Source organism: Camarhynchus parvulus, chromosome 18 (genome assembly GCF_901933205.1).
Source record: "Camarhynchus parvulus chromosome 18, STF_HiC, whole genome shotgun sequence".
In the NCBI taxonomy this organism is placed as follows: domain Eukaryota; kingdom Metazoa; phylum Chordata; class Aves; order Passeriformes; family Thraupidae; genus Camarhynchus; species Camarhynchus parvulus.
The window spans coordinates 2,771,267-2,799,008 of record NC_044588.1 but is presented as its reverse complement, the minus strand read 5'-3'; the positions used below and the strand labels follow the sequence as shown (position 1 = coordinate 2,799,008).

Here is a 27,742-nt window from a genome sequence, read left to right as displayed (position 1 = left end):
TTTCAAATTCTCAGCATCCTGGTAATTAGGTTGTGGGAAGTAGGAAATTGATAGTCTATCATAGCATCTATAATTACATGGAATTGGAAATGCAATAATGTCAGAAACAAGCTGCCACAATGACAGAGAACATTTCACTGAATGGGGGAGGGCTTTTCTTCCAGATTTTGACTTTAAATTTATTGGATTTATTTGCTTTATTAAAGGCTTGCTAATGGCTCAACACATTGATCAAAGTTCCCACTTCATGTGTACATGACTGGAAACCTGAATGGGTCCTTCCTTGAGACTTGGATAAATTGTTATTATTTCAGTTTTCCCATCCTTAGTCTGAGCTTTGCTGGTTCTGGGAGTGCCATCTTCTGAGGTTTGTCCGAGATCTGAGCTGCTCTGATGTTCCTTGTGCAGGGTCGTGGTAGCCACAGGCACAACTGAGCAGTCATTTTACACCTGCAGCCCCCTGGGCTGGAGTAGTGAAGCTGGAATTTTACTGTCCAGGCTGTTCCATCCTCACTTCTCACCATCCATTTTGCCATTTTTCTAAGTGATATGGAGAGTGTTACCTGCAATGGCTTTGGGCTGATTCAGGAATCAGGAGCAGAAAGCCTGGCTGCAGGTGTGGCAGTGTGAGGTGGCTGATTCCTTCACCCAGGGACATCTGAGGGGCCCCTGGGGGTCTGGCAAAGAACTGCTGAGAACTTCTTGCCATGTGAGAAGCAGGGATTTTGTTAGAATTTTTTAGAGGGATTAAGTCATGGCAAGGAGACATTCCTGCTCCACAAATCTCAGTTCTTGGGTTGTCCAGAGCAGCTGTGGCTTCCCCTGGATCCCTGGAAGTGCCCAAGGCCAGGCTGGATGGGGCTTGGAGCAACCTGGGACAGTGGAAGGTGTCCCTGCCATGGGGATGGGATGAGATGATCTTTTAGGTCCATTGCAGACTGTTCAGCGATTCTGTGACTCTGAGACAAGCCCTGTGCAGTCACTCCTTGGCCTGCTGAGCCCTGTGCAGCTGGAGCTGTGGGGTTTGGGCAGGCTCTTGTTCCATCGTGCACTCACTGTTCTCAGCACAGGCAGAGCAGGGCTGGTGGGTGGAAGCTGGAAAGATGAGGAGGGAATGCTGGCATCCATGTGGAGCAGAGCTGGGAGAATCCAGAGCACTCAGCTGCTGGCAGCAGAGCTCTGCGTTTACCTCCCAGGTAAACCAGGTGCTGGTGGGGCCAATAAAGGATGGACTGTGGCTCTCCACACAGCACTCTGCTCACGTGCTGGGAATTCAGCATTGTTGGTAAATATTTTTTCATTTATCACTTTTTCCTCTCGAAAATGTGGTGCCAGGGATGATCCTGCTGGCATCTGGGAGCTCTCTGGGAGTGAGTTTCCCTGACAACCGAGGAGCACCTCCTCTAGTGAGCTGCACACGGAGCTTTGTGTTGGCTTGGATGTCTGACCATGGCAGAGGGGGTGGGTTTCTCCCTCCTGAAGCTGTGCCTGGGGGGTGGGAGGGGATGGCTACGAGTTTGGATCCTGGTGTTTGTTTCCCATGTGGGAGCAAAGCCAATCTCACCCAGCAGCAGAGGAGAAGCAGTGGAGGAGAGCAGTGCAAGGTGTTAAAGCACTGACATCTTGGATGGAGACTCGTTACCCTAAAGAGATTGGGAGTATGAGAGGGAGTTTTGTATTTTTTTATTTTTAATCCTCACAACTTTTATTTATTATTGGCTAATGTGGAAAATGACCAATTCAGTCTCTTAGCTCTGTAATTCCTAAGATTCTCTACTACAGATACACGCAGAAGGCAGAAGAACCAACATTCAGATTTATTGCTTTGTCCTATTCCATTTTCTTCACAGGGAGAAAATCAGAAAGTTTTGAAAAGAATCATCAAGAATTACTGCAATTACTATTTAAAAAAAAAAAGAAGAATTACTATTCCCTAAATCACTTCTGTTTCTTCTTTGCATCACACTTCTCATTAGATTTTGGATAACTTTTTTCCTATTTAATTAAAAGTACAATTGTTACTCTTAGATTAAAAAGAAATCCAAAGTGTTTTTACTGCGAAACCTGAGATATCTTTTCCAAAAAGCTCCTACCAAATTCCCAGAGTCTCTCCAGTGTAGCACACTGTAATTTCTTAGCACTCAATGGAGAAGTGAGTTTGGGCTGAATGTATAAGATGTGTCTCACCTGTGGTTTCAGGGTAAAAGAACTGGCCGAGATAAGGTGCGTCCAAAGCAGAGGAAGTAAGATGATGTGCATGTCTTGTTTTCTTTTTAGATTAACTTTCCTGCTCCCGGTGCAGACTAATTTATCTTTAACATTCTATTTTCCTGGCTGGTTTGCTGCAAGCTGGCTTGGTTGTAACAATACTGTGGTTTTAGCTGAGATAATAAGCCAAGGAGTTGGAATATGGATTGAAAATTAATCCAGGGCCTGGAATACTGTCTTCAACTTCAGCAAGTTTTAATATCCATAAAAAATAAAGGAGGGTTCAAATAGGATTCTGCGATTTTCAATTTTAGTCATGGTAGGAAAGGCAAAATATCAGTCTTTTCCAGTAAGCTTTTAGGAATAATTTGAGTTTATGTCCCTTCTGTAGCTGCAAAATTGGTTTTGCTCTGGCAGTCTGGAAGAGGATATTGGCTGCATGGCATTTTCTGTCTGCTTCAGCCAAGGTGTCTCAGATATAAAACTCATGATAGAGCTCAGTGAAATATCTTGAAATCCTCACTCTATTTCCACTAGGACCTTAAGCCAAAAAGCAGTAACAAGAATTCACATGCCAAGTGTGAAAAAGGGGGTTTTGCATGCTTCTGAGAGCATGGTGGCTGGCCAAGGTGGTGGGGTTTTTGATAAGGTTATGATAATTTTGTGAGTTCCTGCCACTTTGGGGCTATGTGCTTCCTTTGAGTCAGTCTGGTTGTTCCCCAGCATTCCCTGGCTGCCCTGCCCCTGGTTTTTCCAGCTGGTTTGCAGCAGGGTTCTCTCTTCACCCCTCCCACGGCAGCTCAGCCAGGGGATGCCCAGGATTGTCACCATCCCAGGGCACTCATCCAGAAACTCCTGCCCTGTTCACCTCCTGCCTGGGTCAGACAGCTCAGAGCCCACCTGAGCACACAGGAGGAGCCCCTGAGGAGCACAGGAGGAATTTTTGTTCTCGTCAAAAATCTGCCATCTGCAAAAAGAGATTCTCAAACTCAGAGTGATGTCTAACTTAAAAAAAGCTGAAAAATGGGACTGAGAGGAGCATGTCTGTTGCTCTTTGAATCTAAGTGCTCAGAGAATGCAGGAAGGCCTTGGCTGGGTTCTCAAATATTATTTTAAGATCCTGCCTTCAGATCCTGACAATTCTAGCCCATGTTGACTCTGAGTGAGTGCAGTGCCTCCAGCTCTGGAGCCAGCAGCAGGCACAGGAGCCTGCTGGTGAACCTGCCATGCTTTTTAATGGAAAAAGTGCTGGAAACCCCAGAGCCTGGGATTGCAGTGCTGCAGAGAGCACTCCCTGCCTGCTTGACAGGTTTGTACCCGAAAAAAAAAAGGCTTTGGAACAAAATTTGATTTTTGTTTCGAATTACGCATTTTTCAAACAAACTGCCAACACCCTGCCCAGTGGGTTTAAAGGTGTAAGAAATAAAACTGGTGCTGCCCATTCAGAGCCTGATTGGGATCTCCATTACTCAGTGAAAAGGAGGATATTGAAATTGCTTTGTGCATGAGAAAAGCAAGATCTTTGTCTTAGATCCCATTTGTGGAACATCACAAAGGCACGGCCAGCAAAGCTGCTCCCTTGAGCCACATCTTTATCTTGTACAAATAACGGATATTGGGATTTGGGTTTTTTTTTTTCCCTTGTTTTGCTCATGGCTCAATCTTGTGTGGCCTCAAGAGGAGCTTTGTGCTGCCAAAGAGCTCCAGCAGAGATTTGTCCCAGCAGCCAGCCCTGCCCTGGGAACATCCCTTGGGATTTAAGCTGACATCCAGGACTGGCTCTCCCTAAAGGTTTGCACAGCACCTGATCCTGATCAGCATCTCCAAGTGCTGCTTTTGTGCAAACAAATAATAACATTGCTGTGGAGGAAATTCCCATTTCTAAGCCGTATTGCAAGTTTTTTAATAAAGAGATCTAAACTTGCAAAATTCATATCCCTGTGGCTGGCATAAGATTTTCTTGCACTTACAAAGTTGCAGGAAGAGTCATCCAAGCTGGATATGGTTTTCAAGTGACAGGAGGTTATTTTGTCAGATGATTATCTGACATTACTGCAGGAGTAGATGGAGTCTGTGAATCAAGTGCCTCTCAATTTTATGGTTTTACACCCCTCTGAGAAGGGGAAAATTTGCAACTCCCAGTTTCCAGTGCCAGAGGTGTAAGCCAGGCATGGCTTTTAAGGGGAGGTATTGTGTGACTTTGAATAAACTTTCATTTCTGTAATTTTCTTTATCTGTGAAAGAGGGATAATACACAAACATTGTCCTTCTGTGAAGCAGAGAGAAGAGTAGTTACCCTGAATTGTCAAACATACATCACTGGCAAAAGGTAAATTAACCATATTAGAGGTTATTAACCAGACCAACACACCAGACAGATGGGGACAGCACTTATATCCCAAAGAATTACTAAACCTTATTGGCTTTGCTTCTGCTGGTACATGGGATTATTTTGAGGGGGAAAAAAAAGGATATTATCTGGTAGCCTGCATTATCTTTTGGTGAGTCTTACTTTTTTTCTCTTGTATTAACTCTGAGATTTGAAATGCAGCTTACTTGAGCCATGCCATGGTGTCTCATGTGAAATACTGAGACTTGCAGCCCCTGTAAACCAGAGTGTCTGGTACAGCCCTTGTCTGTGATATTCCCCTTCCTCCCTTTTCCAGATCAACCCTTGATTGTAAATCAAAGTTGATTGTACTGCTGGTTTGAAAGTGGCCATGTTCATCTGCATTAATTCTCATGTGTTGTGGGATTTTTAATGCAGGTTCTTAGTGCATGTCAAAATTCTCTTATCTCTTGCTATGCAGTGACTTGAAGAATTCCATTTGAAAAGAGAATGTTTTGAGGAGGTTGTTTATATCCTAAAATACCCAATGTACATTACTGCATGGTATTTTTGGATAGCCTCTTTTTTTTTTCTTTTTTTTTTTTCTTTCAGAACAAAAGCACCATTTGAGCTGCTTTTGGCCTGAAAGTAAATTATTATTTTTTTATTTTGTTTCTGGGCATTGCTTTGGTTTTGCTCTTTCAACCAGATAAGTGTATGTGCTTTATCTGGTTATACATGAACACAGTTTTCCACTTTAATTCCCTCAATAATGTCAAAAGTATTGCTGGAATGAGTCTTTGAAGGTGTGTCTGTGCATATTTTGTTATGCAACCTTTTACCTGGGAATGCCACCTCAGACCTGGCCATTTTCAGCTCTAACTTCCACCCAGAGATCCCTCCTGCCAGGAAACCGGGCAGTTCTCACTTTGCTGTTTTTGTGTGTGTATGTGTGTGTATGTTCTTCAGAAAGCCAAACTTGGGCCAGCTGGTAACAAAGTCATTACTTCAACAGAAGACAAGAACTCAAGTGTGCCGTCCAACAATCTGGACAGGGTGAAGCTGACAGATTTCAACTTCCTCATGGTTCTTGGAAAGGGGAGCTTTGGGAAGGTAGGAATTCTTCAGAATTATTCCATTCACATTCTTTTTTTTTTTTTTCCTTTTCCTTGAGGAAGAATAAATAAACAGCTCTCTAAGAAAAAAAATGCAGAGTCAAAAGGATGTGCATTTTTGAGGAAGGAATTTTTGATTTCTTAACAGGAGTAGGGTCATTCCCCCTAAGGCTTAGCAGACTTTAGTCCTGATTGGCATATTGAAAAAATAAAAATAAATTTAAAAACTCAGATTGTTGGGCAAGATGAGAACTCGTTGCTGACTTTCAGATCCTCATTCTTGGCAGTTTCAAGGAAATTAAGTCTGCTTTTCTGCCCTTAATACCTAGGTCACTCTGCCAGTTCTGGAAGTCACCAACATTGGTAAGGGTGAATATTGGAAAAAAACAGGAATAGTCTGTATATGTATTAGAAATCCAATAGTTGAGAGAACAGACTGCTATTTTCCTGCCTGTTTGAACAAAACTCGGGTGATAAAGTGCCCTTTGCTGAAGAAGTCTCCTGGGACTTAACATTTATCAGCCCTTCAGCAATGAGCCCACAGTCAACCAGCGGGTTTGGGCACAGGCTGTCTGAACTGTACAAGGATCGTGACTTTGGAGTTCTGATCAAATTTGTCTATACAAACTAAAGGAAAAGCTGGCTTGCCATCTCTCTAAATCTTCAGGCATCTGAGTGACCTGCTCTCCCTGGCCTGGGGTATCAGTTTCTCTGGGTCTGGATTGAAGGCACTTGAGATGGTAGTTCATGGTGGGACTCAGGTGTTTATTATTTCTTATCAGTAAAACAGCCTCACAACCATGAGTTGGGCAGCTTTTCATCAGCAAGGCACAAAATGGCCGACTGTCTCTTGTCACAAGGTCTTTTAAGACTAAACTATCCAATTAAGAAAGGACACCTAGATTATTTTCCCTTTTAACCCAATAACTGATCACTCAAAGCCCCCACTGCAGACTTGTCCAATTACAAAACATCACCCAAACCCATGAAGAAGAAGGTAAAGAAGAGCAACCTGCCTCCACCCTAAAACCTCCATCTTGCTTCATATTTATTTCTATATTCTAAAATCCCAAACTCTGAGTTTTCCACCCTGTGATATTACACACTTCTTACCAACTACATACCCATAATCCCAGTACTGTCAATCAATTTTGGAAGCCTTCTCCACAGCCTCAGGTCAAATGCAGTGTTCTGTTGTGGGTCGGTGCCTTTAAGCACAGAAAGTTTAAAATTCTCATCACCCAGGATTCCACCACTGGGGGATTTTCACTCTGCTGTTTCTCTGCCCTGCAGGTGATGCTGGCAGACAGGAAGGGCACAGAGGAGCTCTATGCAATCAAAATCCTGAAAAAAGACGTGGTGATCCAGGATGATGATGTGGAGTGCACCATGGTGGAGAAACGAGTCCTGGCACTGCAAGATAAGCCCCCGTTCCTGACACAGCTGCACTCTTGTTTCCAGACAGTTGTACGTGAGCTCTGATTTTCTTGCCACCCCAATGTTTCCCAGGCTGCCTGGTCATGGATTTTATCACTCCAGTAACATTTATTATCATCCAACCAACCCATGTGTGGTAGCCTCTGCACGTAGAAAATGGTGAAGAAATCTATTCTTTGTATCTTAAATATAAAAAATAATTTTAAAGATTTTCCTTCATGCAGTTATTGGAGCAGGCCAGCATGACAATTCCTAAATGTGTCTGCTTTGCTAAGTCAGAGCCTCAAGCCCAGATTCCCAAAGGTTCCCAAACACTTTTAAAGCTCTGAGGATAGTACTTGAAAAGTCTTAATGGCTGTTACTATATTGTGGGGTTATTAGTCATGAATTAGTGTTGGTGGATTTAATTTCATTTTCTATCACTTCTTGGTGACACTGAGGGGCTTTTTTTGCTTCTTTCCTTATAAATATATGAAGTGGATATTTGCCCATCACATTGCAAAGCATCTCCCAGTGACACATTTGAGGTTGGATCTGATGGCCCAGTGTCACTGTGCCAGCCTCTTGGATGATATGGAATTATGGAATTACTGAGGCTGGGAAAATCCTCTAAGATCTCCAAGTCCAACCATCAGCCCACATTCCCCATGAAACCATGTCCTCAAGGGCCTCATCCACACCATCTTCCAAAGGAAAACTTCTTAGCAGCAATTAGAAATGGCCTCAAAGCAATTTAGAATTTTTTAACATCTTTGATTTTTTTCATTTATTTTTAGAGGCAGATTTTTCAGACTGAGCTATATTTGTATAATTCTTGAAACTGTTGGAGACAAATAATCTGTAAAAGCATGGCACTAAAACTAGACAGATCTCATCAGTCATTTACTCTTGAAGGTTTTACAAAACATTCCACTTCCATTTCCTGATCTATAATTTTTTCCCTAATAATCCTAAAAGCTTTTTAATAACATGCTAGGGACTTTTTTTTCTTTTTGGCTGATCAATGAATATCTAATCCTGTCTCTAATGTATTTATGTGCCTCTTTAATTGTTGATCATATTCCAATATTTAATACTTTGTCCTAGGACCGGCTGTATTTTGTGATGGAATATGTCAATGGTGGGGATCTCATGTACCACATCCAGCAAGTAGGAAAATTTAAGGAGCCACAAGCAGTGTGAGTGTTCATGTATTTATATCATACCATCATCTTGATGTTACACTCTAGGAGGATTTGGTTTCTTCTTCTTCCCAGGTTCAGAATGAAATTCAGTCTGGCCTTTGTTTATTTTTAAGGCCCAAAATCTGAACTTTGTGTTTAAAGTGTTGTTTGAACACATAGACCAAAGGTTGCTGTGTATTTATTCAAAAATACAGCACAAACAAAGGCAGGAGAGGTTTATTGAAAAGTGACAAGAATTTGAGCAAGGCAGCAGGAAATTAAAGATGTTACTTCATATTCTGATGTTGTTTTTAAAAGGAAATATTAAAAAAACAGTGAGTAGAACACTTCAGTCTGAATTAGTGCTATAAAGGCAGTACAAATAGACTCAGCTCTGTAATTTAAATTACAGTTTATACAAGAGAAATTCAATGTATAGCTTGTAAGAATTTCTGTGATATATTTGTAAGTAATTAATAAGGAATCAGGAGTTGTTTATCTACGTGATTCTTTTCAGGTAATTGTTCATCTGGCACATCAGTGAGCAACTGAAAATCGTCTGTAGCATATTTAAGAGTGAATAGATCCATCAGTACCATTTTAGCCATCCTTATAATACCTCATCACCACTTGTTAGTGTTTCATAAATCATTTACTAATGAAACCTCAAAATCAAGGGTGACCAACTGCTTTAAGCTTTCAGTTAAAATAATTTCTCATTTTAATTTGAGCAATCGGGGCTTGTTTAAATGAGAGGCCTTCTAAATAGAAGTGTTTCAGATGCAGACAAACATTTTAACAACTCATGGAATCAAACTGAGATGGTGTCAGATCATCCTTGACTCCAGCTAATGCAAGTTGCCAACACTTGGCAAAATCTGTGGTGCTTCATGACAGCTTTTGCCTGTGCTGCATCTTCACACATGTTCACAAACACCTCTGATGGAGTGTTGCAGAGCTCAGTTGCTTCCTCTCCCTTGTGCTGAGCCTAAAAATTAATCTCATTTTTAAATAATCCTCTCGCTCGTAATTTGCACAGTTCCATAGCAGCCAGCTTCAAACAGCCACCAGTATTCCATACCTCTTAACTGCATTCAGCAATTATATTTTATATGGTAATCATTTTAATTAGCTTCATGTAATTAATCCATTAACAGGCTGTATAAAGGAACACTATTTCTGCAAATTATTTCATGCCATGTGAATTGCAATGTACATTGAGCTGCATCCTGAATTCACCAATCTGTGATTAGAGATAAGGACCTTTGCAGCATAGTTAGTGCAAAAAAAGCTGTGCTCCAGCTGCACTGTTTTTTGTGGTCCAGGGACCCATTTTCCTTTTTTTTTTTTAGATTGTGCATTATTTTATCATCAAATACTTAAAATGTATCTGTTAAGGTCCAGCTGAAGTGGTTTGTCTTTCATGTCACCTGTATACATACAATATAAATCACATAGTTCTTATGCTACTATATTGTCATCCTTTACCATGATTCATTTGCAATTTATTTTGCCAGAAGAAAATCATGAGGCAATAAGAAATCTGTGGATTTTTTTTCTCTCCCCACACAGGTTCTATGCAGCTGAGATCTCAATTGGGTTATTCTTTCTCCATAACAAAGGGATTGTTTATAGGTAAGTATGATCTGACATCAGTCATTTCTGAACTATTTTTAAAATCCCCAAATGATCCGTTTCTTTAACATTTCAGTGTATTTTTAAAACAGAAAGCCATCAGTGTAGAGCTCTTTTTGTTGTGTTGTTGCTGGTGAGGTGGAAACCCAAGCCCTGTTGAACCTGACCTTTCTGACACCTGTGCTCTGCCCCGCTCAAATAAACCCTCTTGAAAATGGAAAACTCCATGTTTTGTATTTCTGGGTGATGTTTAACAATATTACACATCCAAAGGTCTCAGGTGAGGGGTCAGACACAGCCACCTCTTCATTCATTGTCCAGCCCAGAGCAGCTGGGGCTGCCCCTGGATCCCTGGAATGTCCAAATCCAGGCTGGACAGGGCTTGGAGCACCCTGGGACAGTGGAAGTGTCCCTGCCCATGGCAGGGGGTGGCACTGGATGGGCTTTAAGGTCACTTCCAACCCATTCCAGGATTTTAAGGTCATTCTTAGATGTCTGCCCAGCTCCCTCCAGGCTGAGCCAGCACCCTGAACCTCCACCCCCAAAGAGCTGCAAATATTCCTTACTCAGAATAAGCTCACCCCAGCTGATCCCAAACATTAACCTTCAATTACTGTGATTCTCCTCAGAGATCTGAAATTAGATAATGTGATGTTGGATTCAGAAGGACACATTAAAATTGCTGATTTTGGAATGTGCAAGGAACACATGTTGGATGGAGTAACAACCAGGACCTTCTGTGGCACTCCAGACTACATTGCACCAGAGGTAAACACTGACCCTTTCAAGAACCTTTTAGTCCCTTAAAGGAAATTGTCCCTCTGCATTTTATACCACTGGGTTTGGATGGCTCGAACTCCAGATCCTCCATGGATGGCACCATTTAACTTCTGCAGGTATACTGGGTATATTTGTGAATTAATGCAATGTGATCAATAAGACTATTCACTATTTTAAGAAATAGCTAGTTAATTTAAAAACTAACTTTTTATGAGATAAGATTTTGCTCATTCTAGCAAAAAACTTCAAAAAAAACAGGCTCACCAACTTCTGGTCTTAAATTTGTAGCCTGGAAGTATTGTTATAGTAAACTTTGCAGTTTGTGAAGTTGTACAGACATGGGTGTTGCTGAGATCAGTAAATATTTCACTGGGAGCAAACAATGCTGCTTTAATCCACTCCTCCATAGGTTCACCCAGCTGCCTGCACACATTTATTTACAGGATTATTTGGCATTTTCAGGAAACCACAAACCACTCACTGGTTTTTGGGAAGGGACTCAGGAGGCCTTGAAGCTTTCTGCTGACCTCTCTGTAAAGCCACTGTGGTCTCCTCCAGGCCATGTCCTGCAAGTGCTGCACAGGTGCCACAAGTTGCTGCTCCTCACCTTCAGGAGAGCTCCTGTCATTGAAAGCCTCTTCCAAAAGCTGAGAGATCCAGCCTTGAGTGGAGTTGTTGTGATAAATCCATAATTTGCCTTGAGTTTTCCATGACTTGGCCATACCTGTGCAGCTTTCAAGTCACTGAAAATGACATTGAAGCCTGAACCAACTGCAGTGGGTCTGAAATGAAAATATGATCATGAGAAGCCCAGTTGTGCTTTAAGGCACTGGCATAAATATGAGCTTAGAGTTAAGACTCTGAGTCTGGATATGATTTGTATTTCAGTAATTGAGGTCTAAAGAATTGGAAACAAGCACATGTGGTGATTTGGATATAATTCAAATATATGAATATTAAAATCTGGTCTTTGTGCATACTGAGCTTTCAGGAGTCTTGATTTGTTTGGCAGCAGATTTGATGCAAGAGGCTGGATCCTGATCCAAGAGACTCAGTCGTTCACTGGGTACTGAGCAAGAGGCAGCTCTGGCTGGAGCGTTTCTGGCTGTAATTGAATGTTTGTTGGAATAGGGGAGATTTATACACAGACAAGTAAATTAGTGTCTAAGGTGAATTTTGTCATCTCTGAAATTGGAATGAAAAATAGTTTGTTTTTTTCCCGCTTGCTAATTCATGCTTTTCAGAGTGAAATATTGTGTATCCTACACCCTTGGTTTTTTTCCCATTTGCTGTTGCTTGCAGCAGGATATCAGAACAACCAGAGCAGTATTTCATTTTCTTCTGTCAAAACATAAATGAAGCCAATATTACAAATTAAAGTGTCCTTTCTGTGGCAATTGTCTTGTGCCAGTTAATGCCAAAGAACATTTTGTCAATACCAGAATGCTCAGTGTGGCTCAATGCTGGAGCAAATTATTTTACTTTATTTGGAAATTTCATATAAGGAAATAAACCTTCTACCAAAACATCCAGTAAGTGAGAGGAAATTAGTCTGTTATCTTAAAAACAGATTTGCTTTTATTTTGTTTAATTGGCTGATTTTCTTTTGTCTCTGAAGACATTATTGTGACTGACAGTTTGCTAACTAGTTCTGTGTTGAACTTCAAAGGAAGGTTCCTGTTTCCCTTGCAGGGGTGTTTCTGCCCATGTTTCCATGGGCTAAAATTTAGAAATTTCTAATAGATTTTAATGAGAATTCATTTGCACTGTCACATCCCTGCTGGGTGGAGATAAAGGAGCTAAATCTAAATAAACTCTAGAAGGTATCTGGAGTAGAATCCTGTGAGTGGGCTGCACTCCAGCCTGGAGAATGAGCTCTTTTCAGCAGCATTTGGGGAAGAATGTGGTGACTCCTGTGGGGCCTGAGGGAGCCCACGCTGCCCCTGCAGGACCTGCCCACAGATGGATCAGAGAACACACAGCTGCAAGGACCCTGCAGGGACAGCTCAGCTGGTGTCCCCTGCCCCAGCTCTGCATGGAAAAGCAGAGGAATGCCGTGCTGCCTTCAGCAAAGTCAACCCCCCAATTTGGTGTGCTGCAAAATAATGTTTTTTCCCTTTTCTCTGAGTGGGAAAGTTGCCATTTGCTGTTACCTGGGTGTATAATGGGCTGGAATTATTGTTAATTTTCTTGTGCTGTGCAATTTGAGGAGTGTGCAGAGGTTAAGCTGGTGGGATCCCAGGTCTGACAGCTTCTCTCAGGCAGAAAGTGGTTATCTTGTACAGAGTATTTCCTGATGTGCTGAACTTAAATATTTATGGCCAGAGTGGTGAAATAGCTGTGAAATCAATTAGTACTTTGTGTTTCCTTGGCCAGTCAAGAGAGACAGGAGGAGATGGATGTCAAGAGGATTAGGGGGAAGGGATTCTGCCAGCACAGAACCCCACCATCAGCATCCCTGCAGCAGCCACAGTGCTGATTCTGAATTTCAGAGGAATTCAGATTAGAAACTCCATTTCCCTTCTCTTCCGTCTCACAGCCTCAAAACCTTCAGTTCCAGCCTTGAATTTGCCAGGATTGTGGGAGGCAAATAGGTATTACAAAGGTTTGGAAAGTGCATTTGACTGTTTCTTGTGATAGTAATATTTATTTCTTTTAATAACTGAGTTTTAACTTTTCCAGCAGACATCATATATGCTCACAAAAGATTTCCTCTTGCCTCTGGGATATAATCTTTTCATCTCAACTGGCTACTAGCTGCAATGATCTAAACATTCCTACAAATTGCTGATATTAATCTCTGTGTCCTGCTCTTAACTGTGCCTTCCTTGGAGGCAATATAGAGAAAAAAAAAAAAAGCAACTCCTTCTGCCAATTTTGCTTGATGAGAGAAATTCCTGAGCTCTGAGTGCTCAAATGCACAGAACCTGGAAAGGCAGAAGCTCTTAATGCATGGCAATAGACTGGTAAAATGGGACATTTGAAATGCAAAAAGACATGAAGAAGGCAATAATTTAAATTAATGATGGAAAAGGAGGAGAAGAGAATGATCCCATCAACTTTCCACTTCTGCCTGGCCAGTGAAAATCAGAAATAATAGGTGGAGGAGGGTGCAGTTCTTCATTTCTAGGGACAGGAACTCCCTCACTGCTCTGGGCCTGCTCTGCACACTGTGGTGAGACAGGACAGGCTCACATCCCCAGCTGCTCTAACAGACACCAGAATTTGTCCTTGCAGGTAGAACAGAATGACTTTGGCAGCTGCTGCAGGGCAGGCAGGGGTGGCTCTGAGTGCAGCAGCTGGGAGGTGGCGCTCGATGAATTCTGGGTGATGAGGAGGGAGCTGCTGAAAACACAACATTTAGAACTTGCTGACTTCATACCAATGCACGTTTGACTGTACATTGAAGGCTCATCTGCTTCCTCCCACATGGAATTCCTCCTTTGAAGTGAGCATTCTTCCCTCTGGCTTGCACTTCCCAGTTGGTGCTGGGAGCAGCTCCCAGTCCAAGGAGCTCATCCATGGGTTCCACACAGGAGGTGGCAAAGGCCTGGTCTGGCTTTCCCTGAGCCACAGCCTCCCCAGGACCCAGCTGCTGATTCAAACTGGGGGTATTCAGATGGGATTAAAGGGAGAAAACTCCCCATGTGCAGCAGCAGGCAGTGACAGCAGCACCTTTTCTACATGGAGATAATTCAGTGGAAGAGGTGTTGTCACTGCATTTGCAGAGGGACTCTTGCAGCCCTGGTGGCTGTATTTGTATTTGTGTCTCAATTCCCACTCTTCCATCCAGGCCAGGGTGCTGTGTGCCAGCTCAGAGGGGCATGCTCTGCTCATCAGATGTGGCATCAAACAGCAGAAAAACTGGAGTGGTTCTGAGCATCCATTGGAGCTTTTTCCATGTTAATTCTGCCTCTCCTGATTCTGTTTGATATTCTCTCCCAAAGGCAGATTTCACTGGGGAGGTTGCAGTTCCTGATGGGAATGTTTAGAGAAGAGCCCAGCCTTGACTCACCCCTTGCTGGATAAAAATCAGCATTGTTGAGTCTGTGCTTTGGTACAGCTTTCACTATAGGACATTGCACTGCAGCATTTAAGTGATTTCCTCCTCTCAGCAATCCCATCAAACTCTTTCACACCAGGGACAGAAGTGAGCTGTGGGCTCCTGGACAGACCTGGCTGCCAGGTACAGAACCTTGGCAGTGTGGCAGCATTGTCTTTCTCACTGCTGTGGATCCATTTTTACTCATTTGCTAATTGGAAGAAGCTGTTCCTCCCCAAACCACATACCTGGACTGCACTTGTTGTACAAAATGTTTTGCCCTTACAAAACAATGACCTGAAAAACATCCCCTTTTAATATAAAGTATTCTGTTCCAAAAGGCAGGAAGACATTGTCAGAGAAGGACTGAGGATGAAATGTTTTGTCATTTTCTTTGTGTAAAGGCCAGTATTTTTCCTGGATGAAACTTTGAAAGTGTTTGGTGTTTCAAAAGGCAATATTGATTTAATAAATCAAAAGGCGGGAACTTACTGGTGATGGAAATGAAGGGAGAGTAACCAAGTATGTCACTAGAAGATGAAATGAATGTCCCAAATATATATTTTTAAGCCCATATTACTGCTAAGAGACAACTAATATGGACTGCCTTTATGTAGGGTCTTCCAGATGAGAATCTTATTATCTCTGCTTGCCTAATACATTCCAAAGCACAATTGATTTTGAAATCCTTCGGTTAGAAACATTGCAGTAATTTTTAAATTATGTGCTGCTGTATCTCAGGCAAGGACATATATCCACACAGAGGCCATAATTTTCTTTAGTAACCAGGCAGTCCTGCTTTATTGCACTGGTGACTCACTATTTTCCTGAGCAACTACAGAACTTGGCAGTTCAACTTCTCTTTCAGACTACTAAAAAATTTAGGATGTGTGATGTGTACTTGACTGGGCAATTTATTTCACAAAGAATAAAAACACAAGCAAACAGGAGAATGGAATGCAAGCCCCTCTGGAGCTGTGACTGCCTCAGCTCCCTGCTCATTCCAGAGCAGAAGAGACGTTGGAGTCTGAGGCTCTGATGCTGCCTGCAGTGGGGATGGGCAGGGACTGGGCTGTCCTCCATCCCTTCCCAAGTCACAGAATCCCTTCACAGTTGTTTAGAAAGATCTGAGGAACACCTGCACCTCCAAACTCCTCCTCCCCATCACCGAATGCAGCTCTTCAGTCAATGACCTCTGATCTCTGAGGAGGCCCTGATTAAAGAGGATGACACAGGGGGTGACCTGGGTGCTGCTGGCACTTGCAGCCTTTCCCTGTGTCACAGCTCAATTTGTACTGCTCTCTGAGTCACATGTGAACCCAGAGTGTGGAAAATACTTGACATTTCCATTAGTCTGAACAGCAGAACCCCCTTTCTTTTTGGTATAGCTGGTGTTTTGTCCTGAGTGTCACAATCATGCAGCTTGGGAAAACTTAACTGAGGTTTTTCGAGTTTTGCTCTTTTCCTAAGTTTTGATTCCTTTTCTAGCAGAACAAAAATATAAATATTGAAAAGAAAGGTTTAATTATTGATAGTCCATAAGTTAAGTGAGCCCCATGATTTCTGACTTTGACACAAACAGTTGGGATAATGGTTTTGCCTTGTCTCCTGCATTGTGCTGCCCTGCTTCCTCCTTTGGCCTCAAATGCACATCCCAGGAAGTCTCTGAGCTGTATTTTCCAAGATATCAGGGTACCCAAGGGCGTGGGTGGGTTTAGCCTGACACATGCAAAACAATCCAACTCCCACTGAAACCCGTGATTAGCTGGAGTGAGGATTACAGGATTGTCTTTCTGGCCTTTTTCAAGGAAATCTGTCCTTCTCTGCATGTCACACATGTACCTGATGCTGGGGTGAGTTAACACAGGGGTTTTTCCTTTGCTTTTTTTTTTTGTGAATATGCAGATTATCGCTTACCAGCCCTATGGGAAGTCTGTGGATTGGTGGGCATATGGTGTGCTGCTCTATGAGATGTTGGCTGGCCAGGTAAGATTCCCCCTCCCGTGCTCTGTGACCTCCTCCTGCCCTCCAAGGCTGCTCTGTTTCAAGGCTCCCTAAAGGTTTAGACCATTACAGGACAGGATTGAAGCCTTTCATTCTGCTGTTATCTCCTTGTACTCTTGACTGACTCAACTGAGAATGTATTTAGGCTTTAAGCTCTTTATGTTGCACCCACATAATCAAGCTCTGCCTTTGAATACAGCTCCTTTGTACTGCAATAATGTTATAAATAGCCATCTTCAGAATTGAAAGGGAGACACTTGAGCAGGAAAATGCATGTCAAGTGGAAGAAATACCATTTAGGAGTTTGAAACCACAGGGAAGCATAATAAGAGTGTGTATAAGCTCTGCATTGCAGTTAAGTCCCAAGAATACAGTTTTTGTACTCTATGTCCTGGGGGTAAAATATGGGTCTGAGCACTTGGAAATGTGCTCAGTTACAGACCCCTCATCCTGCACAGTTAATGAGAGGCTGCTCTGAGTCACTGGGGTGGGGACGCAGCACTGTGCTGCAAGAAATGGCAGAAAAGCACCAGCCTGAAGGAGTTCTTTTAGTCTTGAGTCGAAAAAGATTCCTGCAACTGGCTTTCAGGGAGTGTTTGTTAGGTAAAGGCAGGCATTTCCCAAGCTTAAAACATACATCTGTAACAAATGCCTTTAAGAGGTTCTCTGCAAAATTCCAGTGGACATTTAAAAAGTTTTAATGTGTAGCAACTGCAGCTGTTAACATTTGCAGGCTGAATTGCAAATATTGGCCATCTGACTGCTTTGGAGGAAAGGAGATTTACCATTAGCTGGGCTTGCACAGGGCCTGCCCATATCCTGGGGATTTATCCATGGGCACTTTCCCACCCCTGTATTTTAAAACATAGTGCAGCCCTTTGTTGTGATAGTCTCAGCAGCAGAATCCACAGCCAGGACATAAAACAAACTGGAGTTCAACTGGAATTAAGAGAGGAATGGACATACCTTAGCACAAGGTGATAGAAAGTTATTCTCCAGACTTCACCCTTTGAAGTATTTGCCTGTCTGGTGCACAGTAGCTTTAAAAACTGATTAAAGCTGATCACAAAGATAATCCTGCACACATTTCATTAACCTGGCTGCCATTCTGGGGACAGAAATTAACATCTCTCTTTGATTTTAATCTGAGACTGTCAAACACTAAGCTTCTGGGTCAGCAGATATCCAGGCTGCAGATTGCTGTGGGTTTGGGGGATGCTCCTGGACCTGGAGCACTGCTGTGTATGCATCTCTTTGGGCATGGTGTTGTCATGCCATTTCATAAAAAGTGTAGAATTTAAAAGCACAGAAAGGAAAACTCAGTGAGTTACTCACTTGTGATTTATTCTCAACAGCCTCCATTTGATGGGGAAGACGAAGACGAACTATTCCAGTCCATAATGGAGCATAATGTTTCCTACCCAAAATCACTGTCCAAAGAAGCAGTCTCCATCTGCAAGGGGGTGAGATAAAATGTTATTTATCATTAAGTTCCTTCTGGCAGTCCTTGTGAGTCACTGGGTTTGCCTGGCTCTGACACAGCACTGTAGTATTTTAAAGTGCAACTTCTGTCAGGCAGTGCTGAGCTGTGTTGTCACTTGGTGTCACTGGTAAGTGCTGGGCTCTTCCCACTGTGCCTGTTTGTTTTATGGAAAGAACAAATGTCAGAATCAGTGGCTGCCAAATGCAGAGCAGAATTTATAAACAGGACCATGGTGTGAAGAGTCTCCCCCTGCTTTGCCTCTCAGCCCACAGCAGCACAGCCCCAGTTCTGCAGGGTGAGATTTCTCAGCTTGGCTGGAGATCCTGCAGCCAGTCCTCAGCCCAGAATGCCTAATGACAGGATCAGAGCTCAGGAGTTGAGGAGAATGATTTTTAAATGTAGGTGAAGATGAGCTTAGGTGAAAATCTTTAGCATAAATGCAAAGAAACCATAGGGAAATTCTGACCCAGTGGTACCTGTGTGGCCTAAAATTGGTCTTAGATATGAAATTAATTTTTTTTCTTTTACTTTTGAGGAAAATAATAGATTTGGCTTCAGGGGATTAGCTTAGGAAAAAAGAATTCATTTGACTTTCCTTTGATTCCATGTGATTCTCCAGAGCACCATCAGTCTGCAGCTTTTCCAATCCACTGCCTGTAATGGGTTATTTGATGTCTGACTTACACTGATAAAACACCACTGCACTTAGTTAATTTGGTATTTACATTCTTTCTATCCTTTTCAACCATTTATGAAGTATTATACATGAGCTGGATATTAGTCCATTAAAGAAAATCATCAAAGGAAAAGGTGTTTGGAACAAGAAGGTAAAATGAAAGACCATGCTAATTTTGGAGCTTATCCCAGTGTAGATGTGCTGGCCAACAAAAAATAAACATGATGTATTTTTGTAAAGTACATTCAGATTGCTGCCTTGTTGTGACAATCACATATTCAAGCAGCACAGCCTGAACCTGACGAAATTGCCCTGTTTTCAGCTCCCCTGTTTGCTGCTTCTGTGTGCTCATGGCAAGGGAGGGCAGAAAGCTAAAATTACCCTGCACCTTGAGATTTTGAGCAAGTCTCTGTGATACTGACATGTTCTTCATCTGCTAAACTGACAAATTGATCTCAGGTTTCAGTGGGAGTTTTTCCTGAGCTCAGAAGTCAGTATGAGAGAGTTTCTGACCCTTGCAGTCAGTGGTATCTCAGCAATCCCAGGGCTGGGCACCACTGGGCAAGACAAACGTGCCCACTCTGCTCTTGGAATTGATTTGTCTGCTTGACTTCCATTCCACTGATTGAGAGTTTGTTGGTTTTGGTAAATGCAGCAACTTTGGAAAGAATTAAAACTACTGGAATCAATACTCTCATTTTCTTTTATCACCTACTGTTAAAGCAAGGGGTTTGGAAAAGGTAACAAAAATGGGAATGTTGCTGTTAATCTTGAAGAAGGCTGTAATTCCTGTCCAGTGCACAGCTCCTTCCCAAACCTGCTTAGAGTCACTTTTATTTTATGTTCAAAATTGGAATCAGATCAACTCAACATTTGGAAGGAGACTAAAGTGGTACTGAGGTTTTAAGAAGATCTGTTGAGGTATCACTCCCAGCAGTACATTAATCATATATAATTTGTAAAAAAGCTTTAAAAGTCCCCACGAAACTGGAGGTGAGGGTTGAAGGCTGCATTGCACAATTCCCAATGTACACACCAATTGGAAAATGCTGAGGAACTTGTTAATGAGGGAGCACATTCTAATTTCTAATCATGCCAGGCTGGTGGATTTGGGGCTGGTTTGTTTCCCCAAGTTTATTTAATCTCTGTAACTGGGTATGGTATTGACCAGGATGTCATTAAGAGTGCAAGGAAGGAAACACAGATTAGATGTTGTCAGCTGGGTGCCAAAGAACTGGAGGCTCTGTAATGAGATGTCTTGAACAAGCCCCAGAAAAATGAAATGGGAGTGTGGGGGGGTTGTACTTCATGGAGCTTTAGTGCATTGGAATTTATGATGTTTAATTGATTGTTGAGATAGGGCAGGAGCTGTTCTGGAGATCTGTAGGACTGAGCTGAGAGACAGGAGGTGAAATTCAGGAGTGAGTTGTGAGGCAGCAGGGATGGTCCTGGGCACCACCTGCACCTCCAGCAGCAACCTCTGCCCAGTGGGAAAAACTTCCCCAGTGCAGCCCCTAATTTTGCTGCTGATTTGCTGTCTCCAGTGATGAAGCAAGAAAATTCTTCAAAAAATTCGTTCTAGCTTTTCAAAACAATTTTATTAGCAGTGTGTATCTTCAGGAGAGGAGCAAGAGCATTGCAGGCAGGGGGAAGTCCCTCTCACTTTCCTTCCAGCATTGAACTGAATAGTTTGGTGTTTTCTTCCCAACAGCTGATGACTAAACATCCTGCAAAACGCCTTGGCTGTGGCCTGGAAGGTGAAAGAGACATCAGGGAACATGCTTTCTTCAGGAGAATTGACTGGGAAAAATTGGAGAGCAGAGAGATTCAGCCACCTTTCAAACCTAAAGTGGTGAGTGAGATGCCAGAGGTCCAGATGCCTCACTGGCCCATCTGGGTCACCAAAACTGATGCCTTAAGGAGCTGGAACAGAGGCTAGATGCAGTTAAGGGCAATAAAGAGGATATTTACTGAAGAGCCTTCAAAGGCCACACCCTGGCAGTACCAGAGCCACAGGCATGGCTCTGCCTGGATGGCTGCAAGATGGAAGCAAAAGAGAGCTTGGTCGTGAGATCTCACATTTTTTATAAGTTTTGGTCCATTTGAATATTTGAGCTAATTGTCCAGTTACTGCTCCAGCCTATGAAGGCCCATCCTTCTTGTTTTTCTCTCTCCAGCCCACGGTGTTTGTGCTCCTGGGCTGAGATTTGGATCATTTGTCCTTGGTGCCCAGCTGGAGCAGGAATTGTTTTGTCTCCCTGCTCTGTGCACAGAGCTCAGCATCTCCTGATGTGAACCCAGACCCACACACTAAAGCAGCACAGAATGTGAAAAATAGAACAATTCAAAACCTGAGGCCTCATTGCCCTCTCAGGCTGTGGCTGCAGCCCTGCTCCCCGTGGGTGGGGTTGCTGCTGCAGATCTGGGGCATGGCTGAAATGAGGCCATTTGGTGAGGGCAGAGCTGTCTGTGAGCCTGTCTGTGTTTTGGTGGAACTTGGGGAACTTTGTGCTTTGCAAAAAAGCTTCACAGTGGTTTGAGCCCTGCCTGGATGGTCACACACCACGTGAGGAGCTGAGCACAGGGGAAATTGGCACATCCACATCAGCCACTTGAGACTGGTCATAAATGAGGTTAACAACTGTCTCCTCTGAGCAGCATCTAAAGTCAGGATCTGACTGAGGGATTTGGATTAGAGGGGTGAATTTCTCCATGGTTGGCTGCCCAGCACAGGGGGTTTTATTCCCCATCCTACAGCAATGTCTGCTCATTTTGCAAGATTAATCCCTGCAAGATTTCCCATGTTCATTACTGGTTTGCACACATGTATCTGTATTTTAGAAATCCAAGCAAGTGGAAAGATGTCCTTACCCTGAGAGGTGTTTGCATAATAGAATTGGAAGAGCTTTGCTTGTTGAGCCAGAATTTCTTTCAGCATGTACTGTGCTTCATTGACAGGCAAAGAGAAGAGTTTGCACACAAGAACACAAGCTTTAAGGAACAGCTGTAAATTGTTATGTCCTAACATGGAACCTTTCTTCTCTAACCCTTTTATTTTTCAGCTGAGAATCCTGGCTGGCTTTAGCACTTCAGGTGTAGGATGACTGCTCTAACACTGATTTATTTGCCAATACAGACATACCAGTCTCTGTCACCAACTAATGAACAGAGGGACACCAATACCTGAATTATTCTTCACTTTTTTTCATACAAATTACTTTTTTGCGTGAACAGGAGGAGAGTTGAAGCTGAGAAGGGTGTTTATTGCTAAAGGAAATTCCTTTTTGCTATGGTGTGGATTTTGCAGGCAGGGAAGGGTGTAAATAAGTGAAGAACTTGTGTGGTGCTGCCAGCCAACCCTTCCCCAGAGCTGGCTGAGCAAAGGGGAGCTGTTAGAGCTTATTTTGTTTGAGATTTTTATTACATGCTTCTCAAGCCAAATTTAAAGCTGATCATAAAGCAGACCTACCTTCACATCTGTAATTTTTATTAGCTCAGGAGCTGAGTGCTTAGACTCTCCTTGAAGTAAAAAGTAACACCAGCATGAAGGTGCTAAAAGCTTCAAGTGTAGTTTGGTTCCATCAGGGCTTCCTGGCAGGTCCTGGCTCCTCCTCAGAGCCGCCTTGCTCTGTCTCTGTGCTTATCATGACCTGGTTTGTTTGCACAGGCTGCTATTAAAATACACCGAGGCGGATTCACACAGAGCCCAACTCTCCTGGACAAAAATAACTTAAAATCCAAGTCCAGTATTTGCATACCCTGTGCACAACTCATTTATGGTGATTGCTGATTCTATTTGTATCAGCATCATACAGTTATAGAATCACTGAGGCTGGAAAAGACCTTTAAAATCATCAAGTCCCAGCCATTATCCCATAGCTGCCAAACCCCCACTAACCCAGACCCTCAACACCACATTACACAAGTTTTAAATCCCTCCAGGGATGGATATTGATTTTAGAAAGTAAAAACCACACAACCCTTAATCTGTTCGAAGATATGGGTGTATTTACAGGCTTTGTTTGGGGTGATATTTTTTGGGAAACCTTTGTAGGTACATCTTCTCTAGGAAGTGCTTTCCTGCAGGAATAATCCTGCTGCTTCCACAGTCCTCACTCGAACACAGAGCTGCAGATTTTGGGTCAGCAGTTGGGTGCTGTAAATAACATGTTCCCTTCCAGATTGACATTTCACAGGTTATAGGCATAGACTGATTATTTGGCAAGGACATTTTACTCCTATTTCCAAGTTTAGATGTTTGAGGAGTTCTGTAATTTCAGTTGTACTCTAATAATGCTTTAAGGTTCAGTGCTACTCTTTAATGTGAAGACAAACACATCATTGAAGATACAAATTTATTTTTAAGTTACTCTGTTTGCACCCAAAATATGCCCGTATTTCATGGGTATATTATATTTATACATTATATATTTATATATATACAGAGGTTATAGATATATTTATATTTAATATATATTCATATATATATTTATATATATATATTTAGCCTCTACTAGCCTAAGCAATGTGAGAGACCTAATGGTCTCAGGAACTTTGGGTTCAATGTCCAGCTTGTTTGAATACTTTCCATTTGCTGAAAAAAAGAAGAGGAAAAAATATTGAAAAGAAAGAAAGTAGCATAATTTTTATTGCAGGATGATGCTTACCTGTAGAACTTTTTTTTTTTAGAAAAAAAATCCTTTTTAGCAATAAAAAAATTCCTTTTGTGGCTGCTCTGAGCTGGCTGTTGTACCTCTAAATTAATTCGAATTAATTTGGGGCTCCGTGCCAATAATTCAGAGGTTTCCTCCTTGTCAAAGTTTAGCTCCTTCCATTCTTGTTTTCCAGAGCTCAGTTCCAAAATGCAGAGGCTCAGTGGGCACCAGGGCATTCCATGAGTGGTGCAGAACCCTGGGTGGAGAAGGCAGAGCACCATTAGCTTTGTCATGGTGCAGTGTCCCTGTGCTGGTGTTCTTCCAGGGCTGGACAGGTGTCCTCTGTGAGCACTGGGCTCCAGGAGCTGAGCTCATGGTCTGACATAGGAGCCAACGTGTGCCTGAGGCAGAAGAAGTTCTTGAGAGCTCAGCTCAGGTGGCAGGGCCAGCCCAGCACCTGCCAGGTGCTCCGTGGGAAGGTTGGAAACTCTGCCTGGGCTGTTTCCAAACCTCTCACTCTGAATGCCCTCAGTGGGCCTCTCTCCAGTGCATCCTCCTACAAATGCACAGATTTACTCGTGTTGCATTAATTCAGGAAAAAATCAATATTTCATATTGGTCTATTGTACGAGCCATATTCTGCCCTTTCCAAGTGATCCTCTGAGTCTGAAGATAATAATTGAATTTTACCCTTTATATCCACATGCAGGGATGTTGAAGGGATGGATAGAAGAGAGGAAAGGGTGAGGAGCAATGGGGAGAAACATTCACTGCCTTTATCCCACACCTGCTCTGTCCAAAGATCTGTTACAGTTTTGAGATGAGCACATTTACCAGTTTCCTCCTCACCTCTCCACAATATTCAGTGCCTAATTTTCCTCAAATGTTCTTTTTTTCCTTACACATAAGCTAATTTCATTCTGGTTCTACCTTCCTATTTTTTAGCATGTTTCTGATCATACTTCCCTGCTTATCAAGTCTTTTCTGCATTCCTCCAAACTCTTCTTTCTACAAACCTGGTTTCTTTTGTTTTCTGTTCTGAAGGAGTTGTGCTGAGGCTGTAGCTGTATTCAACCCCTTTCTTGGCTGGACTTTGCCCAAAAATTAGTCTCTTTAAGAAAATAAAGGAGGAAACCTGTGACAGCAAGTTTTGGAACAAGAACCTGTCCCAGGATGTGCTCCTGCCCAGCCCTCCTACCATCCCAAGGACTGAGGCCCTGCTATCATTTATTAATTTATAGGAGTTCAGTGAATTTATAGGAGTTTGGTGAATTTATAAATTTATAAATAAAAACAAATTTATGAATTTGTAGGAATCCAGGAGTTCAGGGCCTGTTCAGTGAAGACTCAAAGCACATAAATGAATTGCATTAAGCTTTCTGCAGATCACAAAGGAAATAGAGACTAACAGGAAAAATTTAATTTTGTACAATAAGGTATTTAAAAAGAATGAAACAACTTGACAAAGAAAGTATCTCTTGCCAACATATGTTTATCAAAATATTTCCTTTTTCCTTTTGTATCCCAGTAATGCTGAATATTTAAGCCTCTTCATCTCGTCACCTCATGCTGATGGATGAAAACCTTTCTGACTGCTTTTTATCAGGATTCAGCTATTAAAACTTCACTGTTTATCTGGGATTTTTTTGTCAAAATATCTGAAAAGAAAATTTTCCCTCAACTGCTCATAAGAAACATGCCTTGCATGTATCCTGACAACTCTGCTGTTGTATTGCTGGCTTTTTTCAGCCTTGTTTTCTGCTTTTCTCTCTCCTTGCAGTGCGGCAAAGGGGCTGAAAACTTCGATAAGTTCTTCACGCGAGGACAGCCGGTGTTGACACCTCCAGATCAGCTGGTCATTGCCAACATAGACCAAACAGATTTTGAAGGGTTCTCTTATGTCAACCCCCAGTTTGTGCACCCCCTTGTAGAAAATGTAGCATGAAACAGCAGAACAAATCCCGCCGTGGGGAGCAGGTGTAACCCTACAATTTTTAGGCTTTCGCCTCGTTGATTCCATTTGGGCCTGGAAATTGTAGGGTTAGAGGGTGGAAAATGAGGGAAGGGCCACTTAGTCAGGATTTGGGCTTTGCAGCAGCGATGTTGTCTTAACAGGAGATAAATTAGTGTACGGTGCCCACTTTTTCTTCTAGAAGTCGCCACTGACTCGTCGAAACTTACCCATGTTTTGGTACGTTCTCTATTTTGTAACTTCCCACTGTCCTTTTGCTCCCTTTTCCACTCCCTTGTGTTGGAAAAACATCTGACACGTGGTCTGAATGAGAAGCCACCTCGAGTATTTATTTATTCCTTGGGGGTGGATGCTGGGAGGTGGGAGCTCCTTCCTGGAGACCTCAGGGGCAGCACCAGAGACTGAGTGGGGTCAGCTCCAGGGGGGAGAGGCATTGCAAAAACAGCGCTGAAAGTGTTTGAAAAATATGGTAGGGAAAAAAAAATATAGTTGGGAATGGGTGGGAGGGGGGATGAAATCAAATTAGACCCCACGGCTTGGTGAACCGATCCTGTAAAATCCCAAATAAAAGCACTGGGGTGGTGGCCACATCTCTAGGATTTGTGCTAGGAGTAGCATGTGATAAACTCGAGGGTGAAATTTTGTCTTTAATAATAATAATAATAATAATAATAATAATGATAATAGTAATACTTTTAATAATACTTTTGTGAATTTTTAATCTCCATGAGATTATTCTGTGATCCAGGGTGCCATTGTCTGTTCAGTTGGTTTCATTTACACCACTCCTCAAGTTTACTGTTAACTGGTTCTAATACCAATATTTTACTATGAAATTTATTAACCTGGAATGTAAAACCAAACTGTAATTCCTTATATCTTATTTACTTGTGTTTATTTATAGTCTGCAGTGTAGGACAGTAAATTGAAGAAAGCATTATGTACACTAAATTAACAAAAAATGCAGCCCCAAGTGACTTCCTGATTTCTCTAGAATAACTCATGAAATTCAAGTGAGATTTAGTCTTAAATAATCGGTTTTAATTCAGAAAACTTTGGGCTGTAGAATAATCAAGCCTGAAAAAAGCAGCACCTAAAACTGGTTTTATTGATAGAATGGAATTTAATACGTTTTACATATGCTTCATGCAATGAATTTTGCATGTTTAGTAATAACTCTTAATAATAAGGGTTAATAATAAGCAGATCTATATTATTGACATAATCGTATCAAGCATAAAGAGTATTATAAAAATTTTATAAAACAACTTGTGCTTTATTTGTGAAAGTTCTTGTTCTGAATGACACCATTTAGATTTAGCTAAATGTTTTCTTGCTATTGTTTTGATTTTTACTTTAGGTTTTGAATATTGTTACTGGCTTAGGGTATAATCTCTTTTTTTTAAAGTAGATATACTTTTAAATAATAATTGCTACCTGCAGATTTTATACGAGGTTCAATTAGGCTTTCATTTCACATCTGCTTATTACTTGCAGAGAAGGAAATAGACTTTATTTGCAATGATGAACACTGTAATTAATGCAATCTTCTCCTCTCCTATCACTTAGATAAAAAATTTTGATATTTCCTCTTACTACTTACCAGAAGATATTAACTCAAATATCAGTAAATAATGTTCTGTGCATATTTTGGTTTTGTTACAGCATGTAAAAGAGTAGTTGGTGCATTTCCCTTTTTTTTTCCTCCCCTGCCTTGATCCCATTAGCAGCCGCAGGCACTTTTTGTCTGTCAGATGTGCATGATGATGCCAGAAGCATGATGTCTCTGTTGCTGCATGCAGACTGATTACAATTTTTCCAGCATGTAAACATATTCAAAAAGTAAGATATTTGCCATAAAATACTTCAATTTATACTAGAATATGTAACGGGGTGGGGTGGGAGGGGAACCTACTTTCTAACCATCTTTTATGACAATAAAACATGGAACCTGTGCCAAAGATTCTCTCAGAAAGATCCAATCCTGCCAGGTGGGAGCCAGAGGGGTGGGTTGGACCTGGGGGTGCCCTGGGGGAGCTGGGCAGGTGTTGAGGGAGACGTGGTTGGGTGTGAAGGGTGACATGTGGAGCTTCTGCACCTGCAGGGCCCTTGGGAAACGTGGCTTTGGGGGAGGATGTGCAATTTCTGCACCCCAGAAGTTCAATTGTTGCCCTGTCTCCGTCCTTTTCTACCCCCAGCTCCCACCAGGGGCATCTTGGAGTGTTCAACCCCTGACATTCCAA

The 27,742-nt window shown here is 42.2% G+C and overlaps 1 protein-coding gene across 3 annotated transcripts in view; it reads left to right on the top strand.

The window, feature by feature from the left end:
- The window catches only part of PRKCA (protein kinase C alpha), a 144,934-nt gene extending 117,474 nt beyond the window's left edge, over nucleotides 1-27,460 (top strand). The window contains exons 9-18 of one of the 3 annotated variants that reach the window (XM_030962251.1): nucleotides 2,200-2,223; nucleotides 5,507-5,650; nucleotides 6,946-7,119; nucleotides 8,176-8,267; nucleotides 9,825-9,887; nucleotides 10,517-10,655; nucleotides 16,615-16,695; nucleotides 18,069-18,176; nucleotides 20,584-20,724; nucleotides 25,308-25,472. In XM_030962251.1, the coding sequence (XP_030818111.1) occupies nucleotides 2,200-2,223; nucleotides 5,507-5,650; nucleotides 6,946-7,119; nucleotides 8,176-8,267; nucleotides 9,825-9,887; nucleotides 10,517-10,655; nucleotides 16,615-16,695; nucleotides 18,069-18,176; nucleotides 20,584-20,724; nucleotides 25,308-25,472 (1,131 nt within the window). Of the gene's footprint in view, nucleotides 1-2,199; nucleotides 2,224-5,506; nucleotides 5,651-6,945; nucleotides 7,120-8,175; nucleotides 8,268-9,824; nucleotides 9,888-10,516; nucleotides 10,656-16,614; nucleotides 16,696-18,068; nucleotides 18,177-20,583; nucleotides 20,725-25,307 lie in introns of all 3 variants that reach the window. The other 2 variants (XM_030962250.1, XM_030962252.1) reach the window with 2 other exon arrangements.
- The last annotated feature ends 282 nt before the right edge of the window (nucleotides 27,461-27,742 follow it).